The sequence below is a fragment of the Primulina eburnea genome, chromosome 14, assembly GCF_022965805.1.
Source record: "Primulina eburnea isolate SZY01 chromosome 14, ASM2296580v1, whole genome shotgun sequence".
Taxonomy (NCBI): Eukaryota; Viridiplantae; Streptophyta; class Magnoliopsida; order Lamiales; family Gesneriaceae; genus Primulina; species Primulina eburnea.
The window spans coordinates 1,314,938-1,340,683 of NC_133114.1; the positions used below are offsets into that span (position 1 = coordinate 1,314,938).

The following is a 25,746-nucleotide window of genomic DNA, read 5'->3' on the forward strand; positions in this document are numbered from 1 at the left end:
TCGTTGTCTTACAAAACCAATGACAGAAGAACAAGTCTAATGTTCACAACTTATTCAAAAACAAATGATTATAAATTGTCTAGCCAAATCACCATCCCCAAAATTCAGCTGATTCCTGCTCTTCTATCTCATTCTCATCTGAAATACAATGTAAGGGGTGAGTGATATGGTCGTCACTCAGTAATTGGAGGGAGCATATCTTCAAATTTACAAAAAAAACATTATAACATTTTTGTTATCACTGGATCATATATTTAAACAAAAACTTATATTTGAGTAGATCTAAACATAAAACAATCAATGTCAAATATCTGGTTTAACTCCCCAGATGGGATCATAATATCTGGCTTAACTCCCCAGACCGGATCATATTATCTGGCTTAACTCCCCAGACCGGATCATGTATGTCTGGCTTAACTCCCCAGACTGGATCGTAAGTATCTAGTTTTACCCTACTAGACGAGGTCACAAACAAGATCAAAACATCTTCAAAAATATTTGTTGAAAACGATCATCATGAAATACATCGTATATTCAAATTTAAAATACCATGAAATAAATATTATAACGTATCAAGAAAATACACGTTCCACTTACTATCTTTTGCTAGTCTTGAAATCAAAGTTGACTCCAAGAGAGCTTGAGAGAGAGTTGAGAGAATTATATTTTTTTAACGTAGTGTGTAATGTGAAAAGTGAAGGGTTAAGTTTTATATACCTAGGGCAAGTTGGGCCAAGGTTGTAATTGGGCTCCAGGGCTTGGGCCTCACATCCCTCCCTCCTTATAAGAAGTTTCGTCCTCGAAACTTGGTTCCGAGAAATCTGTAAAGAGGTATGGGTAGAGTTGGCGCATCCTCTCCTCTAGTTCCCACGTAGCTTCTCGAGTTGTATGGTTTGACCATTGGACCTTGACATAAGGGATGGTTCTTCGCCTCAGGACTTGATCTTTCGAGTCCACGATTCGGATTGGGACTTCCTCATACACTAGATCTTCATTTAGTTTCCCTTCACTCACTAAGGGTTCTGCCTCTAGAATGTGGGATGAGTCTGATATATATCTTCGTAATTGTGACACATGGAAAACATTGTGAACCCTTGAAAGATTTGGAGGTAGAGCTAATCGGTATGCAAGTGTGCCGACTTTGTCTAGAATTTCAAAAGGGCCCACGTATCTTGGACTCAGCTTACCGGTTTTGTCAAATCTTGAGACTCCCCGCATTGGTGAAACCTTCAAGTATGCTTTTTCGCCAACTTGAAAATCTAAGGGTCGTCTCTTCGTGTCGGCCCAACTTTTTTGTCGATCTTGGGCTGCTTTGAGGCGTTCCTTGATGACTGAAACCTTCTCTATAGTGATTTGGATCAACTCTGGTCCTGTGACTGCTTTTTCTCCAACTTCGTCCCAATATAATGGCGACCGACACTTTCGGCCATACAGAGCCTCGTACGGTGCCATGCCGATGCTACTGTGGTAACTATTGTTGTAGGCGAATTCAATGAGGGGTAGGTTCTTGCTCCAGCTGACACTGAAATCTAGTGCGCAGGCTCTCAGCATGTCTTCCAATGTCTGAATGGTTCTTTCAGTCTGTCCGTCCGTCTGAGGATGGTAGGCAGTGCTAAGTGTCACCTTCGTGCCCATTGCTTGTTGGAAGCTCCTCCAAAATTTTGCTGCGAACCTCGGATCTCTGTCAGATAAGATGCTGACTGGGACGCCGTGAAGTCTTACTATGTTGTCCATGTAGAGGGTTGCTAGCTTGTCCAGATTGTAGTTCATGCGTACGGGTAGGAAGTGGGCAGATTTAGTCAATCTATCCACTATCACCCAAATTGCGTCCTGCCCTTGATTGACCTTCGGTAGTCCCACCACGAAGTCCATGGATATATGTTCCCACTTCCATTCTGGAATATTCAAGGGTTGTAGAAGTCCTCCTGGTCGTTGATGTTCCGCTTTAACCTGTTGGCATACCAAACACCGCGCAACAAATTCTGCCACATCTTTCTTCATACCATTCCACCAAAAATTTTGTTTCAAGTCTTTATACATCTTAGTACTACCCGGATGTACTGAAAATTTTGATTTGTGTGCCTCTGACATCACTTCTCGTCGAAGGTCATCTGTTTCTGGTACGCATATCCTTCCTTTCATCCATAGTATTCCCTCGTCATCAATACAGAAATCCGGAGCCTTCCCTTCCTTCACTTGCTCTCTTAGCTTGGTCAAATTCGGGTCGTTTCTTTGACTCACCTTGATGTTTTCATTCAAACAGGACTGTGCTGTTAGTGATGCTAGAATCGCTTTACCTGCACTTTTTCTACTCAAAGCGTCTGCTACTTTGTTTGCTTTTCCGGGGTGATAGTTGATTGTCATGTCATAATCTTTTAGAAGTTCCATCCACCTCCTTTGTCTCATGTTGAGTTCTTTCTGAGTGAACAAGTACTTTAGGCTTTGATGGTCGGTGAAAACTTCACACTTTGATCCATAAAGATAGTGCCTCCAAATTTTAAGCGCGAAGACCACTGCTGCCAGTTCCAGATCATGAGTAGGGTAATTCTGCTCATATGTTTTTAGTTGCCTTGAGGCGTACGCGATCACCCTTCCTTTTTGCATGAGCACACATCCGAGTCCCTGCTTGGATGCGTCACTGTAAACGGTGAAGATTTCATCTCCAGAGGGTAGCACCAAGACTGGGGCGGATGCTAGCTTTTGTTTTAGCGTCTCAAAGCTCTCTTCACATGCTCCATTCCATTCGAATTTGGAATTTTTCTGTGTGAGTTTAGTAAGAGGTACGGCTATAGAAGAAAATCCCTCAACAAATTTTCGATAATAGCCTGCCAAACCCAAGAAACTCCGAATTTCGGTCACGGTCGTTGGCCTTGGCCACTCTAGAATTGCTTCTACTTTCTTTGGGTCTACAGTCACGCCGCCTTCGGAAACGATGTGACCTAAGAAGGCAACACTCTTCAGCCAAAATTCACATTTCTTAAATTTAGCATAGAGTTCCTTCTCCCTCAAGGTTTGGAGTATGACTCGAAGGTGTGTCTCGTGTTCTTGCTCGTTAGCAGAGTAAACGAGGATGTCGTCAATAAACACAACAACAAATTTATCTAGAAAAGGTCTGAACACTCGATTCATGAGGTCCATGAAAGCGGCTGGGGCATTTGTCAACCCAAATGGCATCACCAAGAATTCGTAATGTCCATATCTCGTCCGAAATGCAGTTTTCGGGATATCTCCTGCTTTTATCTTCAGCTGGTGGTATCCTGACCTCAAATCTAGTTTCGAGAATATTTTAGCTCCCTTCAATTGGTCGAACAAGTCATCTATTCTAGGCAGTGGATACTTGTTCTTAATGGTAATTTTGTTCAATTCTCGATAGTCTATGCACAATCTCATGCTGCCATCTTTCTTTTTCACAAACAAGACTGGAGCCCCCCACGGTGATGAACTAGGTCGGATCTGTTTCTTGTCAAGCAATTCCTGAAGTTGTTCCTTGAGCTCCTTCATTTCTGCTGGAGCCATGCGGTAAGGTGCCTTGGATACTGGGGCGGCCTCGGGAACAAGGTTTATCTCAAATTCAATCTCTCGATCTGCTGTTGGAGCTGGCAATTCTTCAGGGAAAACGTCAGGGAATTCTCGTACTACTGGGATGTCTTCGAGTTTTACTTCTCCATTTTCTTTACTTCATTGATGAAGGCCAGAAAGGCTTCATTCCCCTCCTTCATAATCTTCCATGCCCGAGAAGCGGAGAGAATGACTTTCTCCTTAGATTTTCGTTCTCGTCTGCTTCCTTGATACTTTACTTCTGCATGATCGGGCCGTTTAAGTGTCACACTCTTGCCATTACAGTCCACAATGGCGTTGTTCTTTGATAGCCAATCCATCCCTAAAATAGCGTCAAAGCCCGACATGTTGAGTTGTATAAGGTTGGCGCTGAATTTGCATCCTTTCAAGTCAATCTCGCATTCTCGATAAATGGTGTAGGATACCAAGGTATCCCCTCCGGGGGTTGCAACTTTGTATGGTTCAGCTAGTAACTCACTATCCTTTCTAAGTTTTCTAGCAAATCGCTTTGATATGAAGGAATGAGTAGCACCACAATCAAATAGCACATAGGCAGGTAAGTGGCTAATAAGAATGGTACCTGCCACCACGTCATTTGAAGCGTCAGCCTCCTCCTCTGTCATTGCAAACACTCGTGCGTTGGTGCCCACCTTGTTCTCCTTATTGCTAGTAGATGCTGGGGTACTTTCTTTTTCTTCTGGCTTTGTGCATTGGTTCATGCGGTGCCCAAATTGTCCACACCGAAAACACGCCCCCACAGTGAACCGGCATTCACCAACATGCTTCTTCTTGCACTTCGGGCATTCTTTGACTTCTTTCTTGTACTGCGGTGGTGCTTGCCCTTGGTACTGGCCATTTGAGGCTGGCTTCTTGAACTTTTGGTTTTGGTTAAAGTTGGGCGAAGGCCTCTTGAGCTTATTTTCTTCCTCTCGTCTCTTGATGTCAGCCTCTGCTCGGATAGCGGCTCCCATCATGTCCTCAAAGTTGTTCGGCTCATAAACGGCTAGAGCAGACTGAATTCGGCTTGATAAACCTTTTGTGAAGCGGTGTATTTTCAGTGTCTCATCAGCCATAATTGTAGGTGAGTAGGTCCCCAAGGAGTGGAACTTGGAAGCATAGTCTATAACCGTCATTTCGGGCGTCTGTTTCAAGTTTTCGAACTCAGACATCTTTTGCAATTTCACCGCAGTTGGGAAGTAGTGTTTCAGAAAGGCTCCACGGAACCTTTGCCAAGTTATGGGTCCTGTCTGCGCCATCGGGGGTGAAACTCCTTCCCACCACTTGGTTGCTTCACCGACAAGGAAGGGAATGGATACTTCAACTCTTATGTCTTGAGGAACTTCCATTAGCCGCAGATTAGTCTCCATTTCCTTTAGCCATTTCTGTGCTGTTTCTGGGTCGGGACCCCCTTCAAAGGTGGGGACTCTCGCCTTCTTAAGTGCTTCATAATGGTACTTAGTCCCCTGAGGTTGTGGAGGTGGATTCGCCAGAGGAGGGTTCCCCAAGCCGTGCAAGGTCGTTGCCACTACTGTTGCTATCGCCATGAGGTCTTCACGGCTGAGGCCTCCAGGGCGTTGATTGGGTTGATCATCACCCCCACCATTGGGGTTACGTGTGTTGGCATAGCGAGGGTTGCGGTTGGCGCGGGGTGGTCTGTCTGCCATCTCCTGCCAGGAGTGTAGCTAACTAAGATGGTTTGTCGTAACTAGTAACATGGAAGAAGGTGTAATTGGAAGAGAAAGCAAGTACTGGTAAATGAATTGCTCATTAATTGAAGATAAACAGTTGAAAGTTTTAACATACTAAATAATAAGCATAATAGTCATACCAAAATCAACATTCAACCTCACCGATCCTAAAATGCTACTAATAAACCACCAATCCTAATAAGATCACTAGAACTCTAAATTATCAATATTAGCACTGAGTTGTTAGCACTAGTCCGTATCATCCTTGTTTCGTGGGTCTTCTTCTTCTTCTTCCAGGTCGGTTGGTTGCTGTTGTGACACTTGTTCTACCAGCTGGTGTTGTGTGCATGTCCTTTGATAGAGATCAAGTCTGTCTTTCATCATGGTGGTCTGTCTTTTCTCTTCCTCACATCTAACAACTAGCTCTTGGTTAGTAGTTCGGACTTCTTGGATCGTCGTCTCGGCCTCAGCTAAGTAATACGCAAAGCGTTCTACATCCTGTCGGTGGTGCTCGACCTCATCCTTGAGGTCTCTTAGCTCCTGCCGGGTTTGTTCCAAGGTTCCTCGAAGTGCGCGATTCTCTCTTGTCTTGGTTCGTAGTGCGTGTTCGAGGGTGAGGATGAGAGACTGAGAACGAGTAATCGGCATCTCCTATATTAGTATCAAGAAAGTTAGAGTGCACAACCGTAACTCAAGTTAGTAATGAATAAGGATTTGCATGGTTACTGCCACTGTGCGTGAGTTTTTTTTTTTTTTTTTTTTTTTAAACAATAATTAAGTAATTACAATTTAATTAACTACATTACAATAAATCAATTATTTAATAATTAATTAATTAATTAATATTATTTTTTTTAGAATAATAATTAATTAATTACATTACAATTAATCACTTATTTAATAATTAATTAATTAATTAATATTATTTTTTTATTAGAATAATAATTAATTAATTACATTACAATTAATCACTTATTTAATAATTAATTAATTAATTAATATTATTTTTTTAAAAAAAATAATTAATTAATTACATTACAATTAATCAATTATTTTAATAATTAATTAATTAATTATTCCCTTTCGTCAGATATAAACGTATTTTATTTTATTTATTCTTAATCGATTAAACATTAGATAATTTATTATTTTAAATTAATCCCTCTTCCCATAGTTTAATGATCTACAATCTAGTTCAATCGATCTCCAGAATTAGATTAGATTTGATTTCTTGACATCCCATTTATATTTATCTTTTAGTTAATATCTAATTATATTCTCTTGTAGATCGGTTATGATTAATCCAACTTTGAAATTTGAATAATGATAACACTTTATCTTCAAAGATTTGATTTGATTTTATTTTAAATTTAAATCACTCTTGATAAATTGGGTGGATTGAGTAGATTTGGTGAAAAATTCGGTTCTATCCTAACTATTCAATCTCACCTCCTAATAAACCGATAAAAAAAATCTTATCCTACAATCAAAATTGTAATTTGATTTATTAAATTTATTTATTTCTCTTTTTTTTTTTTTGTTGCGATATTCTTATAAAAAAAAAAAAATTTATATCCTATGCCACTGCTTCGAATTACGGCAATTGGTATCCAGCCAAAAATTAAATAATTTGGTTATTTTAATTTCCTGGATAAGGTAAAGGTTATTTTCAAGACTAAAAGAAGGAAAAGAAAAAAAATAATAAAATAAGAGATTATTATCCTCCAAAAGACAGCTACCTACTGCCACGTGAACAATTCTCACACCTATGTTCTCAACTGAATTTGGTATAATAAGGGACACGTGTGACTCCATAAATCCCAAAGATATCAACCACCAAATCCTATCACATCTAACCAAAATTTGAATTTTCTTATCCTCACTAGTCACAAATTTAAATTAATAAAATTTTATTCTGATATTGCTTCGAACTACTGATTCCAAAATTCGATCTTCTTAAGGTAACTTAAATTTCCCATCAAGATTATGAACCTATCGCTCTGATACCATTCTGTCACGCCCCGAGCCCAGGCCCGCGCCTGCGTGACTGCACAATGGGCCCCTATAGCAACTACTTCGTATTCGTCCTCGCTTTACGAAAATGATTAACCCAAGTTGCTATAGAAGTCCATTGTAAACCATTATAAACTCATTTTAAATCTTGATTTTTTTTTCGATGTGGGACAAGGGTATCATAATCACCCCTCCTTCAGAACGCGACGTCCTCGTCGCGGCCTGACCCCTCGATCCACCAGCACCGAGAATCTAGAGATGGCTCCTACAGGTTCAAGAGGTGGCTCCCGTCATGTAGCACTTTGCCCCGCAGGTTCAAGAGGTGGCTCTCATGCACGTAGCACTTTGCCCCGCATAGCACTTATTTCCCGGTGTTCCATGCCGGTGACCGGCTCTGATACCACTAAAATGTCACGCCCCGAGATGCATGGCATGAACATCGGCAATGTTCTTAAAAATTCAGTAATTAAATAAACCAAGAACACTAAGCCTAAACAACAGTCTTATTCCAAAGTAGAATTTATTCAAATAATTCGTTGTCTTACAAAACCAATGACAGAAGAACAAGTCTAATGTTCACAACTTATTCAAAAACAAATGATTATAAATTGTCTAGCCAAATCACCATCCCCAAAATTCAGTTGATTCCTGCTCTTCTATCTCATTCTCATCTGAAATACAATGTAAGGGGTGAGTGATATGGTCGTCACTCAGTAATTGGAGGGAGCATATCTTCAAATTTACAAAAAAAACATTATAACATTTTTGTTATCACTGGATCATATATTTAAACAAAAACTTATATTTGAGTAGATCTAAACATAAAACAATCAATGTCAAATATCTGGTTTAACTCCCCAGATGGGATCATAATATCTGGCTTAACTCCCCAGACCGGATCATATTATCTGGCTTAACTCCCCAGACCGGATCATGTATGTCTGGCTTAACTCTCCCAGACTGGATCGTAAGTATCTAGTTTTACCCTACTAGACGAGGTCACAAACAAGATCAAAACATCTTCAAAAATATTTGTTGAAAACGATCATCATGAAATACATCGTATATTCAAATTTAAAATACCATGAAATAAATATTATAACGTATCAAGAAAATACACGTTCCACTTACTATCTTTTGCTAGTCTTGAAATCAAAGTTGACTCCAAGAGAGCTTGAGAGAGAGTTGAGAGAATTATATTTTTTTAACGTAGTGTGTAATGTGAAAAGTGAAGGGTTAAGTTTTATATACCTAGGGCAAGTTGGGCCAAGATTGTAATTGGGCTCCAGGGCTTGGGCCTCACAATTGGCAATCAATTTGGGCGATGACGATGAACAGTTTAAAAATGCAAACTTACGATCTCTTCTATGGCTATCCAAATCGAGATATGATTCTCATGATATTACTAACATTTGGCAAAATATACTCAGCAACGCATTGCTCAGATCTCTCAAAGTCTTGGTATTGGAAAACTGCACATTTGGGGATAAAAAGTTTCCTGATGCTGTGAGAAAGCTAGTGATGCTCAAGCATTTGAGTGTAAGATATAGCTGGGTCTGGGAGGTGCCAAAATTTGTCTGCAAGCTACCATGTTTACAATCATTGGATCTACGAGTCGCGGGATGTTGTAATAAGTTACCAAGTTCGATTGGAAAGATGGGACAATTGAGGCATCTATTTGTGAACCCGGGAAATATAATAACAATTGATGGTGGCCGACTGAGACTCGATGGCTTAACGGAATTGGAGACATTGATTGGGTTCAGTAGTAAGCTCTTTGATACTAACCATCTCCTCAAATTAACCAACCTCCGACGTTTTCATGCGATTGTTGATGATATAGAAAGCTTATTTGTGGTTGTTGATCACATCATTAAACTCAAGGATCAGCTTCGGGAAGCAAGTTTAGAAATTAGTATGGGGCATGATTTGAGTTCCGAACAACGTTCACTTGTCATTGATTCGATAAAGTATTGCCCACTCAATTATTTGTCAATTTATGGGAAATTGAGGAGATTGCCGACTTGGGACCCTCAGTTACTCCAGAATCTTGTTTTTTTGGTGCTTTCTGGTAGTGAAATTGTGGAAGATCCAATGGAAACACTACAACATCTTCCCACGCTACGAACTCTTCTGTTAGGCAATGACGCATTTGTTGGCACAGAGATGGTTTGTGGGAGTAAAGGATTTCCTCAACTCAAGAGTCTTACACTTTGGGGATTGAGGAATTTAGTGGGATGGAGAGTGGAAGAAGAGGCAATCCCAAATCTATCGGATCTCTGGATCTGTGATTGTCCAAAACTGGAGATGGTTCCAAAAAGAATAATTTACATGGCTTCCATTTCTCGCACACCCTCTAATTTAATGGAGCGGTTGAGAAGGTGAGGAGAAAATCACCCCCCAAATTAGTGATATACCATTCCTTCGTATGGACAATGAGTAAGGTCAGTTTTCTGCTGAACTTTGCCTAGCTACTCTCATGTTTTATCTTGTATACACAACATTTTGGATTTGTGTGCTTCCAAACGAAAGGACAGTAGAGACCTTTTAATGTACAATGACTAATAATATTTTTGTACTCATACTGCACTTTATCCCTCAAATATTTAAAATTAATCAATAATTTTATATATATATATAATTATGTTGTCTTGTATTTTGAGATTAAAAGTATTTTTTTATTTAAAATTAAAATTTTGTTAGTAACTTAACATTGTGATCATTTAAATTAAGTTACGTTAAAAAAAATAAATATAACATTACTTAATTCAAAATTTCGAAATAAAAGTAAATTACGATGGAATGACGATTGAATGAAAATAACAATTAGTTAATGTATTTTATGTTTCTTTCTTGGGTGATTTTTATATATTTATGGATATTGCAAATTAAATCATAATATTTAGTAACTAAAGTTCAAGATATTTATTTGAAAAACGAAATTAGTACCCAAAAAAACAAGTTAGCAAATCAATTATTTCAGAACTGCCAGAAAAGCCTTCCACTTGAGCCTTTGCCTCTTCCCAGATATCGTAAATTCCAGGCTGACGCTCCTAGGCACCCCCAAATGAATTGGCCTCCTAGGATGACGCTGACTAGGTGGTTTTGTATTTTTTTAAAAAAAGATCAAAATAATAAGATTAAAAATTATTCTCCAGTTTAAAGTTCAAAACATATGATGTGGTTGATTAAAATATATAAAAAAATTATTAGTATCTATATATTATTAATCTATTATCATAATTTTAAATTTTATATATTTCATAAAAATACATAACACTCATGAATATCTTAAGGAATTTAAGATTAAAAAAAACCGCCTACACGGCCGCTTAGGCTCGTCTAAACGCTAGAACACTGATTTTTATCCCGCTATTTTGGTCTATTTTCTCCCTAAGGGCATCCGCAATGGTGTTATTTATAACACCCACCAACTCAACAAAAATCATGGGGTCCACTGTCACATACTTATTATAACAACATTTCTCTTTCACTCACATTCTTTTTAACATTAAAACTCATTATTTATAGGTCTCACAGTCCACTCAATCATCTTAAATTTTTTTCATACTAAATATGTTTTACAATATTTAAATCTTTATTCTATTTTTTAAAAATAATCTGACTTTTTAATAAAATAATTTTATTAATTTTAAAAAAAATAATATTAATATTTTTTAAATATATTTATTAAATAAAATAGATGTTTGAAAGAAATACAACGGCGAAATAATTATTTAAACAAGGGGTGAACACGATTTATTTAAAGTTACAATATAATTATGAAATTGAAATGAAACAATAACTAAGAATAAACCACACTTTGATGAAATTAAAAATAACATATGAAATACTAATTCACGGATTGTTGTTGTATTGCCCCCAGATATGCTCAACTAAGTCTGAGCGAAGTTGGTGATGAACTTGAGGGTCACGTAGCTCAGAATTTGTCCGAAGATAATCCTGAAATCCTCGGTTTGAGCCATGGATAGGTTGTGCGGGTTCGTCATCTTCATCGTTGTACCAATTTTTCACGTGACCTTCCTCATCCTCAACAATCATGTTATGCAAAATAATGCATGCTAACAAGATTTGTTTTAACTTTTTCCTATACCAATAACGAGCTGGACCCCTGACAATTGTCCATCGATTTTGAAGCACCCAAAATGCCCGTTCGACATCTTTTCTTGCGGACTCTTGTCTTTCTTTAAACAACTTCCTATTGGGATCCTCCGGGCAAGGAAAAGCCTTAACGAAAGTAGCCTACTCAGGATATATTCCATATGTTAGATAATAACCCTTCGTATATGAAGTGCTTTTCACCGTGAAATTAATCTTCGGCGCATTTCCTTGCAAGATGTTGAATATGGGAGATTCATATAACACGTTAATATCGTTACGTTAACCGGCGACCCCAAAGAATGCATGTCATATCCACAAGTCATGAAACGCGATCGCTTCAAGCACGATTGTTGGTGACCCATGTCCCCTTGTAAATTGACTTTTCCAAGCAATTGGTTAAATTTTCCATTTCCAGTGCATACAATCAAGGCTACCCAACATGCCAGGGAAGCCGTGCCTCTCATCATGCATTTGAAGAAAACATTGAACATCATCAGCATTGGCCTACTCAAGTACCTATTACCAAATATTTCAACCACGGATTTGCAGAAGAACTTGAAAAGACACTTGATGACAGTTGATTCACCCATACGTAGGTACTCATCAAGACGGTAGGTGGGGACTCCGTAAGCCAATTGAAAAATCTCAGCTGTTCATTTTTGTAGTGGTGACAATCCTTTTCTTCGCACAACATCGTCCGTCTGTAGAAAAAACGTTGAATGATTCTCTAATGCATTCACTATGCTGATGAATAACTCTCTTCGGATTCGAAATCGTCTTCGAAATATTTCATCGTGATACACTGCTGTTGCGAGTTTTCACTACCGCAAGTGTACGTTGTCAAGTTTTAGTACTGGTTAGAGTACAGATATCGATCCCACAAGAAGTGTGTATAAAAATGTATATCAATTCTTGTAATTAAAATAGCCAAGACTTTATCTAAAAAAATAAATGATCAGATTGGTTTGTTTAAACGAATTAATTGAAAACAATGAATTAATTAAATCACCGAATTGAGAAATAATAATGAGAGAAAATATCTAGAGAAATGATTTCACAAAATTTCCACGATAATTATTCACAGTTGAATTTATATTCCTGAATTCCAATCATTTAATGGCCAAGAACACTTAATTGTTTTATTCTCCCTTTCCCAAGTGACGAATAAATTGTATCTATCAACTTCGATTCAATTATTCCTAATTAGAATCTAAGTTTCATAGATAAATGCAAACAATGTTCTTACTAAGCCTCGCTAAAGTTATACGCCTTCCGAACGCTATAAACATTTAACGATGTGTCCCTAATGATCTATAATCCTAGTCCCTCTCCCGAGTTATAAGATTAATCAAACAACAAACAATTTATGGCCAGTAAATTGCAGTGCAATAAACACAGAGAAACACAAGTAAACATGAAATTGAATTCAATCTTATAAAATAACCACGTCAAATCATCGTTTCCACCAAGCTACATCATTCTCTAGAATGGGAGATTAGTTCATCACGAAATCGAAATAAAAACGACACATATTCAAAGTTTTAGACATTGACATATGAGAAAATAGAATTGCAAAAGACAGATAACAAATCCGAAGTGTCGTCTCTGTCCCTAGATTCGTCGCTCTTCGTCTTTGTAATCGATCTTCGCGTGTCTTGCCTTCGTCTCGCCTTCGCTCCGAGTCTTCCCTCTGTATTTTCGTCCAAAACGGCGTGTTTCGTGTGTTTTTTTCTCTCAAGACGGCTGTCCCCCATTTCTGACCTAAGAATCGCGAATTTATACTCAATCTGGACGCGGTGTGCGCGCGGTGGCGCGAGTTCTGGCGCTGCTGCGCGTGCCGTGCTGCTCATCTGCCCATTGCATGTATGCGCGCGGTCGCGCGAGAAGTGGTGCGATGGCGCGTTCCTCTCGGGTGTGTGCACGCGGTAGCGCGTGTTTTGGCGCGGTGGCGCGCGCTTCTCTGTATGTTCTGCTCGTGTGCATCATCTGTGCGCGCGTGGCTGCGCGTGAAGTGGCACGAGCGCACGCACACTTCTGTTGATCATCCTGCACCTCATTGCGCGCGGCTGCGCGTGATCTCGCGCAGGCGCGCGCGAGGTTCTGTCCGAGGGCTTCATGGCGCTACGTCTTCTTGTCTCTACTCGGCTTCGTGTCCGCTATTTTCTCCATTCCTGAAAAGACAATCAAAACAAACCAAAACCGCATAATTCTGTTCGAAACAAGCATAATTCAGAATGGATTCTAATGTAAATTAAGTGCAAATCTTGCACTTATCAAATCCCCAACACTTAAACTTTTGCTAGTCCCGAGCAAAATAGAATAAAAGCTAATAAAGAAAGAAAAATACGCAACTACTAAAGTCATGGATATGCGAAAAATGATATTGACCTCCGACTCATCTAATTTCATGTAATTCACGATTTCCCAAGAGTCATGTGTGTGTGTGATATGTCAATGTTCGTTTACCCCATCGAATGCTCAGATAGAGTTGTAATGCCCGTTTGCCTTACAGAATCAAGAAATCCTCAGTTCAGTTCAACTCACATTTCATCAAAATACAAATTTGTATTCACAGATCACATAGGACTTTATCGATGATTATTTGGCTTGAAAGATGGTCAACACAAGTATTCCAAAGATGAAATCACAAAATGAGATGCTTGCAAGCAAGTGATTAAAGTCTATACTCGTTGACAATGAATTTCAGGTATCCATAGGCTTAACTTGAACAACTTTTCTCCACTAGTATATTGGATAAATGTGACAAGGTTAATAGGTCTTGTAGGCTTGTAACGTTAGGCCACGTCTCACGGCTACAATAAAAGGTATGGAATTCAAAATTTGAGAGAAATATTTGAACTTCATCACTTTCACTCATTTTCATTCTCTTTTCATTCACCACCCAATTACTGTTTTCTTTTCATTCATATCCTTCATTTCCCATATTTTCTTTTTCACCACTTTTGATTCATTCTTTTTATTGTTTTTTTTTCTTTTTGAACTCCTTTCTGTACATTCATTTTTTTCTCTTTTTCTTATCAAGGAGTGTTTGAATCATTCCAACACCAATGAACTTATTTCTCTCAAAATGTAGGTAGGACAATAAGTGTATAAGCTTCATTAGGTAGTTGTTGTGGGATGTAGAATAGATACAAGTGGGGGCTAATTGTGTGTCATTGACACACACCACTTGATTTTTAGTCGGCTCAAAATGGGACACTAGGGATATATCATGTTCATTTGGTAGGCTCGAAGGCTCAACGGTTTCAAAGATCGCCTAAATCATTCCTATGTCACATATTATCCGTATTTCGCCTCGAAAAGGGCTCAAACAAGTTCTAGATTACCGTCAATCCATTAGTCAACTCATACAGACCAATCACATGCAATTTTCAATAAAAATGATATATGTGATAGGTGCACGAAGAGAATTTAAGCATCTCAAAAACTTCGAGGCTCAAAGGGCTACAATTGACAGTAAACAAAGAAAACAGGCCCAAAGATATTGTGAAAAACTGCCTAGATCATTTCTATGTTTGTAAAAGTGTCAATCAATGTCATGCAAGAATTACCAATAATCAGATATCCGTCGTCTGTTTAGCATCACAGGCATACAACTTGTCTCTAAGCAACAATAGTATCAATAAACATGACAGTGCAAAATATTTGTGACTCCTAAGTTATCATGAACACATATATATTTCAGGATCGCAATTCAGTTTTCATCATCGGTCACACATTTTACTTATCCATGACGCTACCTAACAAGTTCTAACATGCAATAAGAAATCAAATTAACTAATACTACGCAATAAATAAATTAAAAAAAACTAACTAACAAAGCAATTGCACCCCCCCAAACTTAAAGTATGCATTGTCCTCAGTGTATAGAAATGAAAAACATGACAACACATACCTCGCTCCCAAGTGTCAGAACTCGGGGCTCGAATCATCGTTCCCAGTATCTTCGGCATCCTCGTCCATGTGCTGCGGTGGTGAAAGATCTGGTGGTGGGTACTGTGGTGGCCAGGCTGGTTGTGGTGGGTAAGGAACATCCTCGGGTCCAGGTGGGAACCGCTGGGCGATCACCAATGTGAACATGAATGTATTAGTCGTTTTTCGGTGTTCGGCTTGCTCTCGGCGCTCAGCCCGCGCCTCTTGTTCCATTCGGAACATCATGTCTCGCAAACTAGATCGAGGAATCGATGGTGGTGGTGGTGGCTGGCGTTCTCTGGCCCTCTGATTATAAGTTGCCCTAGCCTCTTGCCTTTCTCTTTCGCTCGCAAAGCGTGAACGGTCTACTTCATATACTGTGATTGGGCCCTTGGCATTCAAAACCTGTTCATCGGCGCCCCATTGCACACCGGCATGAAGACATAGGGCGGTGATAGTATGTGCACAAGGGAGGCTGACGGTCATGAGTCCCGTACCAGCGCGCATGATATAACTGTGAATGAGCTTCCCAAGATCGACGGTTTTCCCAGTCATGATGGCGTAAATCCACGCCACTTTAGCCTTTGTAATTTCAGTCTGATGGGAGGAGGGCATGATCCGTGAGAGAATAAAAGATGCCCAACGGCATGGGTCACGGCGTAAATCAGATTTCTTTAGCGTAATCGGGGAGCCCTGATTCAATCGCCACTCTGCACCCTCGATGCATAAGTTCCTGATAATCTGATCGTAGTTCACATCCCCTGTGATCAACTCAGTGTACCCGTCATTTTCAAAATCCGGCAGATTGTAGATTGCATTAATGGTGGCCGAATCAAAATAGACAAGTTGCCCTCGCACCAAAACTCCGTATTCCTCATGTTTGATTCTCAAATTCGCATAAAATTCACGGACTACGGATATCACGGCGTCTGGCGGAGATTGTGCTATATCTACCCATCCCCTTCGCACAACTTCCTCAATTATATTACAGTCAAGGTGGCTCATATCTAGCCCTCTTTCATTAATGATAGATCGAGACATGGTGCTCTGATATACCCGAAAGGCTTCCTCGTTCCAAAATTTGTGAGCATCGTAGGAACGAGACGAGGAAGCCCCATCTTTTGATCTCTTTCTCGGCGGCATAATTTTCAATTTGTATCCACTCCAATAATTAACAAATATAGAGCACAAACCCACCAACAATTGCTTGAAATCTGAAAATTATCCCAAACAATAATAATGTAGAAGAAACGGTACCCTTGAAGACAATAGCTTGAGATGGCACCCGGCGGCAGGGGAAGGTGGCGGTGACGGCGGCGGCGTTTGCTGTTGGATGTGCGGCGATGACGGCGGCGGCGTTTGCTGTTGGTGGTTGGGTGGGTATTTGTTGAGGGAGGTGATGTATTGTAGGAGTTTTGGGAGAAATTTAGGCAAGGTTAGGTATTGGATTTGGGAGAGATGAATTTTGAGAGGAGAGTTTATGGAGGAGGCGGCTGTGTTGTTGTGGGAGAGAGTTTTTGGAGTAGGGTTTGAAAATAATGGGTGAGGAGATGAGGAAGATCGGTTTTGTAAAGAAAAACTGGATCTACGAGGCGCGCGGTCGCGCGGGATGTGGCGCTGCCGCACGCGCTCCTCTGTTTTCTGGAAATAATTGAGCTTGCGCGGTCGCGCGAGATGTGGCGCGGTCGCGCGCGGGCCTCGGGTGTCCTTCGATAATGAGATGCGCGCGGTTGTGCGAGAATAAGTGCTGGGGCGCACGGGTTTCTGATTTCTACAGCTTAGTTGAGGGCGCGCGGTAGCGCGAGATGAGGCGCTTTCGCGCGCATGCTTCTGGTACTTGCCCACTGATTCTAGGCACGCTGCTGCGCGAGAAGATGCGCGGTGGCGCGCATGCGTCTGTTCTTACCTCCTTTTTTTTTAAATAAATAACCTGCAAAAATAAAACGATCCAAATTAATACTTAAATAGCGAAAATTTAAAAAAATATTAACTAAGAAATTGAAATAAAATAATAAAACAAAAAGAATGCAAAAATAAATAAATGAATGTGGGTTGCCTCCCACACAACGCTTGGTTTATTGTCGTCAGCCTGACTGTCACCAGTTTATTCAAGGTAGGTCGTGAGAACTTTTGGATGCTTTGATCTCCACCCTTTGACCTTCAACATCCATTGTCAATATTCGTTGCTTCAAGTCGATAATGGCTCCAGCAGTAGCTAAGAATGGTCGTCCTAAAATGGTGCGAACATTCTGACTGTTCCCCATGTCAAGTATCACAAAATCTGCTAGAAGCCTCAATTTATCGATCCGAAGCTCAACATCTTCCACAATCCCCAATGGTGTCCCGATCGATCTATCTGCCATCTGTAAGCTTAGTCCTGTGGGTTTCATCCTGCTCAGTCCAAGTTTCTCGTAGAGAGAACTTGGCATTATATTTATGCTCGCTCCTGAGTCACAGATAGCTTTTTTCATTGATTGACCCCCTATTTCACATGGTACGATAAATTCTCCGGGGTCTTGCATCTTCTTCGGAAGGTTTCTTGGGGATGCCAACTCTTCCTGCTCTGCAGACTGAATGTTAGTTTTTAAGGTCTTGAGATCTTCAAGACTTTTTTTCTTTTGAAATTCAGCCTTTAATTGTAAAAATCTTTGGGGATAGGGAAGTAAAGAAGTATCGATGCATTGATCAAAATCAGAACTCATACCTTTCTTACCTCGGTTTCCTTTGCTTGGAGTCGACTTATCTTCCCGGCTGGGTGTGCAATCAACTTTTTTCTTTTCTCCTTCTATCATCCCAATCTCTTCATGATGTATAAAAATGGCGTTCACCTCTCTCAGATTTGAGTCTACAGTATTTTGTACTGCGCCTGATGGTTGAGACGCGAGTTGCTTCGTTATTTGCCCAACTTGCGACTCCAGGATTTTCAAAGTAGCACCAATACTTGCCATGTGGGTTTCTAGGTTGTCGAGTCTAGACTCAGTCCTAGCCATTCTCTTGCCAGATTCAGCAACAAAAGTTCCAACCAAATCCTCAAATGATGGCTTCCCTTCCCCGTTTGATGTGTTGAACCCCGGTGGAGGATTCAACACATTCTTATTGTTTGTATAAGAAAAATTTTCATGGTTTCTCAATCCAAGATGATAAGTATTAGGAGGGGGGTTACCTCGATATCCGCCAAAGCCACGATTGTTGATGTACTGAGCTTCCTCCACAATTGGCTCTTCTTCGGCAGTCACCAGTGCTACATCAGACGTAGGTTGGCCTGCTTTGTTCATTGCTGCAATCTGTGTGGTCAATGCTGAAACCTGTGCGGTAAGTGATGTGATTGGATCCACGACATAAACTCCAGCAGTCTTCTTTACCCCTGACCTCTCAGACGGCCATTGGTAGCTATTAATAGTCATCTGCTCGAGCAAGTCATAGGCTTGAGCAGGGGACTTGGCAAAGATCGTGCCACCTGCCGCTGCATCCACTGTTGTCCGTGTCTGACCATTCAACCCATTATAGAAAAGCTCAATCTGCACCCAGTCCTCAAAGCCATGATTTGGGCATCTCCGCAACAACTCTTTATACCTTTCCCAAGCTTCGTACAACTGCTCGAAGTCTGTCTGTCTAAAAGTTCTGATCTCAATCTTTAATTGTGCAGACTTCGCAGGTGGAAAATATTTAGACAGAAATTTCGTTGCCAACTCTTGCCACGTCGTGATACTTCCCAAGGGAAGAGATTGCAGCCAGCCTCTAGCTTGATCCCTGAGAGAAAACGGAAACAAACGCAGTCTAATAATATCATCAGAAAACACCATTTATTTTTACAGTATCTGTAATTTCAAGGAATGTTCTGAGATGTAGATGAGGATCTGCAGTAGCTGCTCCAGCAAACTGGTTCTGTTGAACCATATTTATCAGTGCAGGCTTCAACTCGAAATTGTTGGCATTTATAGTCCCTCGAGCAATGCCAGAGTAATGCCTGTTGATCACTGGTTTGAAGTGATCTCTGATAGGTATAGCGTCTGGCGGGATGTGTCTGTCGTTCTCTCTGTTATCAGCCATTGCTTTGATCTCTTCCCTCCTTGATTTTCTTAATTTTCTCGCAGTTCTTTCGATCTCCGGATAAAAAATAAGCAAGTCAGGGCTTTGCGATCGTAGCATACACTGTCAAACAGAAAAAAATGAAAAACTTAATCAATATAAAATAAAATAAAAATAAAAGCTCTAAATTAAAATCTAGACTAATTGGTAACAATACTGATATAAATTCAAATTTAACACTCCCCGGCAACGGCGCCAAAAACTTGTTGCGAGTTTTCACTACCGCAAGTCTACGGTGTCAAGTTTTAGTACTGGTTAGAGTACAGATATCGATCCCACAAGGAGTGTGTATAAAAATGTATATCAATTCTTGTAATTAAAATAGCCAAGACTTTATCTAGAAAAATAAATGATCAGATTGGTTTGTTTAAACGAATTAATTGAAAACAATGAATTAATTAAATCACCGAATTGAGAAATAATAATGAGAGAAAATATCTAGAGAAATGATTTCACAAAGTTTCCACGATAATTATTCACAGTAGAATTTATATTCCTGAATTCCAATCATTTAATGACCAAGAACACTTAATTGTTTTATTCCCCCTTTCCCAAGTGACGAATAAATTGTATCTATCAACCTCGATTCAATTATTCCTAATTAAAATCTAAGTTTCATAGATAAATGCAAACAATGTTCTTACTAAGCCTCGCTAAAGTTATACGGCTTCCGAACGCTATAAACATTTAACGATGTGTCCCTAATGATCTATAATCCTAGTCCCTCTCCCGAGTTATAAGATTAATCAAACAACAAACAATTTATGGCCAGTAAATTGCAGTGCAATAAACACAGAGAAAGACAAGTAAACATGAAATGAAATTCAATCTTATAAAATAACCACGTCAAATCATCGTTTCCACCAAGCTACATCATTCTCTAGAATGAGAGATTAGTTCATCACGAAATCGAAATAAAAACGACACATATTCAAATTTTTAGACATTGACATATGAGAAAATAGAATTGCAAAAGACAGATAACAAATCCGAAGTGTCGTTTCTGTCCCCAGATTCGTCGCTCTTCGTCTTTGTAATCGATCTTCGCGTGTCTTGCCTTCGTCTCGCCTTTGCTCCGAGTCTTCCCTCTGTATTTTCGTCCAAAACGGCGTGTTTCGTGTGTTTTTTTCTCTCAAGACGGCTGTCCCCCATTTTTGACCTAAGAATCGCGCATTTATACTCAATCTGGACGCGGTGTGCGCGTGGTGGCGCGAGTTCTGGCGCTGCTGCGCGTGCCGTGCTGCTCATCTGCCCGTGCATGTATGCGCGCGGTCGCGCGAGAAGTGGTGCGATGGCGCGTTCCTCTCGGGTGTGTGCCAGCGGTAGCGCGTGTTTTGGCGCGGTGGCGCGCGCTTCTCTGTATGTTCTGCTCGTGTGCATCATCTGTGCGCGTGTGGCTGCGCGTGAAGTGGCGCGAGCGCGCGCACACTTCTGTTGATCATCCTGCACCTCATTGCGTGCGGCTGCGCGTGATCTCGCGCGGGCACGCACGAGGTTCTGTCCGAGGGCTTCATGGCGCTACGTCTTCTTGTCTCTACTCGGCTTCGTGTCCGCTATTTTCTCCATTCCTGAAAAGACAATCAAAACAAACCAAAACCGCATAATTCTGTTCGAAACAAGCATAATTCAGAATGGATTCTAATGTAAATTATGTGCAAATCTTGCACTTATCAACTGGGTTCGTTGAGAAATAATCATTGAGGAGCCTCTCATGCCCGGCCACACGATTTCTTTTGATGAACCTTCTTCTTCTATATGTTTCCCTCCTCTGATATGATTCCATAAGTTGTTGGTGTTGTTGAAGTACCAATGACATCATTTCTTCAACCGGATCAAAAGCTTGCTCATCAATTTCAACATGAACTTCGTCTTCTCTTGTCGAGCTGGAATTTGAGCTAGAGCTGCCTGTAGAGTGAGACATTTTTTGAGGAAACACGTTTTAGCATATGTGTTTGCGAAAGGGTATGTTAGTCGAATGAAATTCTCGTAGCACAATGTGTCTATATATATTGTTTTCCTCATGCAACATATATTTTGCAACGGCTAGTTTCCAACGACTATTTTACAATGACAATTTTTCAAAGATGATAATAATTGAAAATCACATTAATCGAAATGAGAAATAAAATAATTAATTTAAAAAGTTAAAAAAATAATAAAAAATCCAAAAGAAACCTAAAAAAAGTTTAAAAAATAAATAATTTAAAAAATAAGATGCAGAACGCATGGGGCCATACAATAAATTTTTTTTAAAAAAAAGGAATGAACCCCCTCTCTCTCTCCTCTCCTGTGAGTGGGCATTATGGAGAGATGGCCTATTTAACACCCAATGTGGGTGCTCTTAGTAGGTTAAATAAATATCATTTGCTATATCTCATTTTGGTTCCATTCATATACAGATTTTGTAACGTTCAATCCAAATTAATTTGCAGATATTTTGTATAGAATGAAGGCACAGTCAATGAAGGCACAGTCATTGCATTAAATAATTAAAACGTGGGTTGGCTGCAGGGGTTTCGGACGGAATTTGAATACGCGTTTTTAACGCGTATTCACACGGATAAGGGGCTCTATAAATAGAGCTCCCCTCTTCATTCTGAAATCATCCCTTCTTCGAGTTTTCTCTCATCTTATAAGCATTTGAGTGCTTAGTTCTATAATATTTGTGAGGTGTTTGTTCTCCTGTATTAAGAGAGTGTGTGTTCTCTTTGGAAACACAGTGAGTGAGTTGTACACCACAAATTATTATAGTGAAATTCTTTTCATCTTGCCCGTGGTTTTTACCCTAATAATTTTTAGGGGTTTTCCACGTAAATCTCGGTGTCCAGTTTATTCTTTATTTTCGGGTTTTATTATCTCAAATTCCGCACGTGGGACCAACAAGTGGTATCAGAGCCTTGGTTTAAAATTTCTTAAAATTCTGAGTATGCTCTGTGGTTGCAGCCTTGACTGATCTTCCACATCAGAAAAGATTTTTTTAATTTTTTTTATTAAGGCATGATTATTTTGTCCAGTCTACTAAATTGTTGTAGACATAATGGCGGGAAGGTACGAGATAACAAAGTTCAATGGAAGTAATTTTCTGTTGTGGAAAATAAAGACGCAAGCAATTTTAAGAAAAGAAAATTGTTTGGCGGCTATTGGAGAAAGACCGGAGGAAATGGCAGACGATGTAAAGTGGAATGAGATGAGTGATAATGATGTTGCCAATTTACATTTGGCCATAGCAGACGAAGTATTGTCAAGTATCTCCAAGATAAAAACGACAAAAGATATCTGGGATACTTTGACAAAGATGTACGAGGTCAAGTCGCTACACAATAAGATTTTCCTAAAGAGAAGGCTTTATACTCTTCGGATGACGGAATCTTCATCGATGACCGACCATATCAACACTCTAAATACTCTATTTGCTCAACTCACCTCTATGGGGCATAAAATAGAGGAAAATGAACGTGCAGAGTTTCTACTTCAAAGTCTACCAGATTCATATGATCAACTTATCATCAACCTAACCAACAACATCCTTATGGGCTCGCTAAAATTCGATGATGTCTTGACGGCGGTTCTCGGAGAAGAAAGCAGGCGGAAGAATAAGGAAGATAGGTTGGTGACTTCGAAGCAGGTGGAAGCTTTACCGATGATAAGAGGGAGGTTTATGGAACGTGACTCCAGTGGGAGCCACATGCACGGTAGATCAAAGTCTAGAAGTAAGAAGAAAAATATTTACTGCTTTAAATGTGGCGGTAAAGGGCACTTCAAGAAAGAGTGTACGAGTAATGAAAAGGGATCTCAAGGAAATGTGGCCAGTACTTCAGGAAGTGGTGAAATATTGTTCAGCGAAGTAGCAACAGTTGCAGAAGGTAGATACAAATTTTGTGACGCATGGATTGTGGATTCAGGAGCGACGTGGCACATGACGTCTCGAAGAGAATTGTTCGATCAGTATGAACCAATCTCAGGATGATCTGTATTCATGGGCAATGATCATACCTTGGAAATCGCTGGGGTCGGTACCATCAAAATTAAAATGTTTGATGGCACCATTCGCACCATACAGGAGGTACGACATGTGAAGGGACTGACCAAGAATCTTTTGTCCTTGGAGCAATTGGATGATAACAGATGCAAAATACGTATCGAGAACGGGATCATGAAAATCGTAAAAGGCGCGCTTGTGGTTATGAAGGCGGAAAAGGTTGCTTCAAATCTGTATGTACTTATGGGAGAAACACACAAAGAAGGCAGAACTAGCTGTTGCATCAATTGGTTCAGGAGAAGAATTAACAGTGTTATGGCATAGAAATTTTGGGCATATGTCAGAACGGGGGTTGAAAATTCTCTCAGAACGGAAGCTGCTGCCGGGACTTACAAAAGTTTCATTATCCTTTTGTGAGCATTGTGTTACCAGTAAACAGCACAAATTAAAGTTTGGCACTTCTACTGCCAGGAGCAAAAGTATATTGGAGCTGATTCATTCGGAAGTTTGGCAAGCACCGGTTGTATCCCTAGGAGGAGTGAGATACTTTGTCTCGTTCATTGATGATTTCTCTAGGAGATGTTGGGTGTATCCGATCAAGAAGAAATCAGATGTTTTCCAGATCTTCAAAGATTTCAAAGCGCGGGTTGAACTTGATTCTGAAAAGAAAATCAAGTGTCTGAGGACTGACAATGGAGGAGAATATACCAGTGACGAGTTTGATGCATTTTGTCAACATGAGGGCACCAAAAGACAGTTCACAACGGCTTACACACCTCAACAGAATGGAGTGGCGGAGCGGATGAACAGAACTTTGTTGGACAGAACAAGAGCTATGTTGAAGACTGCAAGTCTAGAAAAGTCATTTTGGGCAGAAGCAGTCAAAACCGCTTGTTATATTATCAATCGTTCTCCTTCAGTGGCGATTGAGCTGAAGACTCCGATGGAGATGTGGACCTGGAAACCGACAGATTATTCTCATTTGCATACATTAGGAAGTCCGGTGTACGTTCTGTACAATGAGCAAGAAAGATCGAAGCTAGATTCGAAATCCAGAAAATGTATCTTCTTGGGTTATGCTGATGGAGTAAAGGGGTTTCTCTTGTGGGATCCTACTGTTCACAAGCTTGTCATCAGCAGGGATGTTATCTTCGAGGAAGATAAATTAAAGGGAGACAAAGGCACACCGAATTCAGAAACTACTATATTTCAGGTGGAAAATAAGACGGATGAAAGTCAAGTTTCTTGTGAAGCAGTACCAGAGCACGAAGAACAAGAACATGTTGAGTCTGAGGTTTCCAATGTGAGGCAGTCAACTCGAGACAGAAGACCACCAGGTTGGCTTTCAGATTATGTCACTGAAAGCAACATTGCATATTGTCTATTATCAGAGGATGATGAGTGATAAGTGCAAGATTTGCACTTAATTTACATTTAAATCCATTTTGAATTATGCTTGTTTCGAACAGAATTATGCGTTTTTTGGTTTGTTTATGTTGTCATTTCAGAAATGGAGAAAATAGCGAACACGAAGCCAAGGGGACTAAGAAGCGCACGACCACGAGCACGTCACTGGACAGGAGCTTGTGCGCCCCAGCGCCACTTCACGCGCACCCGCGCGCACACCCATACTTGTGCATGAAACAGAGATGCGCGCGCGATCGCGCCAACTTCCGCGCAGCCGCGCGCACAATGACACCCTTTCGGACAGAAGCTTGCGCGCCTCCGCGCCACATTTCGCGCCACCGCGCGCACGTCGCGTCCAGAAAAGGTATAAATGCGCGAATCGTCTAGGTCAGTAGGGATCGGCCGCCGCAGAGAGAAAACACACGATCATCAGCCGTCACAGGAGAAAAAGACGAAGAAACGGAGCGCCTACAGGAGATAGAGATTCAGAGTGCGAAGAACCATCGCAAATACGAAGAACGACGGATCTGGGGACAGAGACGACACTTCGATTTGTTATCTTTTCCTTTGTTTCTTTATTTTATTGCGTAGAAATGTCCAGAATCACAAACATGTCTTGTTTTCTCTTGGATTTCGTGATGAACTAAACTCTCATTCTGGAGAATGACGTAACTCTGTTGAAACGATGATTTGACACCGTTATTTATTGATTGAATTCTGCTTTCGTTTAATTGTGTTCTCTGCGTTTACTGCACTGCAATTTACTGGCCATAAATTGTTTGTTGTTTGATTAATCTTATAACTCGGGAGAGGGACTAGGGTTATAGATCATTAGAGACACATCGTTGAATGTTTATCGCGTTCGGAAGGCGTATAACTTTAGCGAGGCTTAGTAAGAACATTGTATGCGCTTATCTATGAAACGTAGATTCTAATTAGGAATAATTGAATCGAAGT

At 40.2% G+C, this 25,746-nt stretch overlaps 4 protein-coding genes across 4 annotated transcripts; 1 reads left to right on the top strand and 3 right to left on the bottom strand.

Annotated features, from left to right (window-relative positions):
• Nucleotides 1-3,656: 3,656 nt before the first annotated feature.
• Nucleotides 3,657-5,222, bottom strand: LOC140812397 (uncharacterized). Its single transcript, XM_073170652.1, has one exon. The coding sequence runs from the start codon at nucleotides 5,220-5,222 to the stop codon at nucleotides 3,657-3,659; it is 1,566 nt and encodes a 521-aa protein (XP_073026753.1).
• Nucleotides 5,223-7,958: 2,736 nt separating this feature from the next.
• On the top strand, nucleotides 7,959-9,644 carry LOC140812398 (putative disease resistance protein At1g59780). Its single transcript, XM_073170653.1, has 2 exons — nucleotides 7,959-7,972; nucleotides 8,690-9,644. Exons 1-2 carry the CDS (start codon nucleotides 7,959-7,961, stop codon nucleotides 9,642-9,644), a joined length of 969 nt encoding a protein of 322 aa, XP_073026754.1.
• Nucleotides 9,645-11,117: 1,473 nt separating this feature from the next.
• LOC140812399 (uncharacterized) lies at nucleotides 11,118-11,971 on the bottom strand. Its single transcript, XM_073170654.1, has 2 exons — nucleotides 11,660-11,971; nucleotides 11,118-11,522 (listed from the first exon to the last, which is right to left on the bottom strand). The coding sequence occupies exons 1-2, from the start codon at nucleotides 11,969-11,971 to the stop codon at nucleotides 11,118-11,120; spliced, it is 717 nt and encodes a 238-aa protein (XP_073026755.1).
• A 5,451-nt stretch (nucleotides 11,972-17,422) lies between these two features.
• On the bottom strand, nucleotides 17,423-21,324 carry LOC140812402 (uncharacterized). The gene is made up of 4 exons (XM_073170656.1): nucleotides 21,211-21,324; nucleotides 19,195-19,466; nucleotides 18,478-19,064; nucleotides 17,423-18,360 (listed from the first exon to the last, which is right to left on the bottom strand). Exons 1-4 carry the CDS (start codon nucleotides 21,322-21,324, stop codon nucleotides 17,423-17,425), a joined length of 1,911 nt encoding a protein of 636 aa, XP_073026757.1.
• Nucleotides 21,325-25,746: the final 4,422 nt, after the last annotated feature.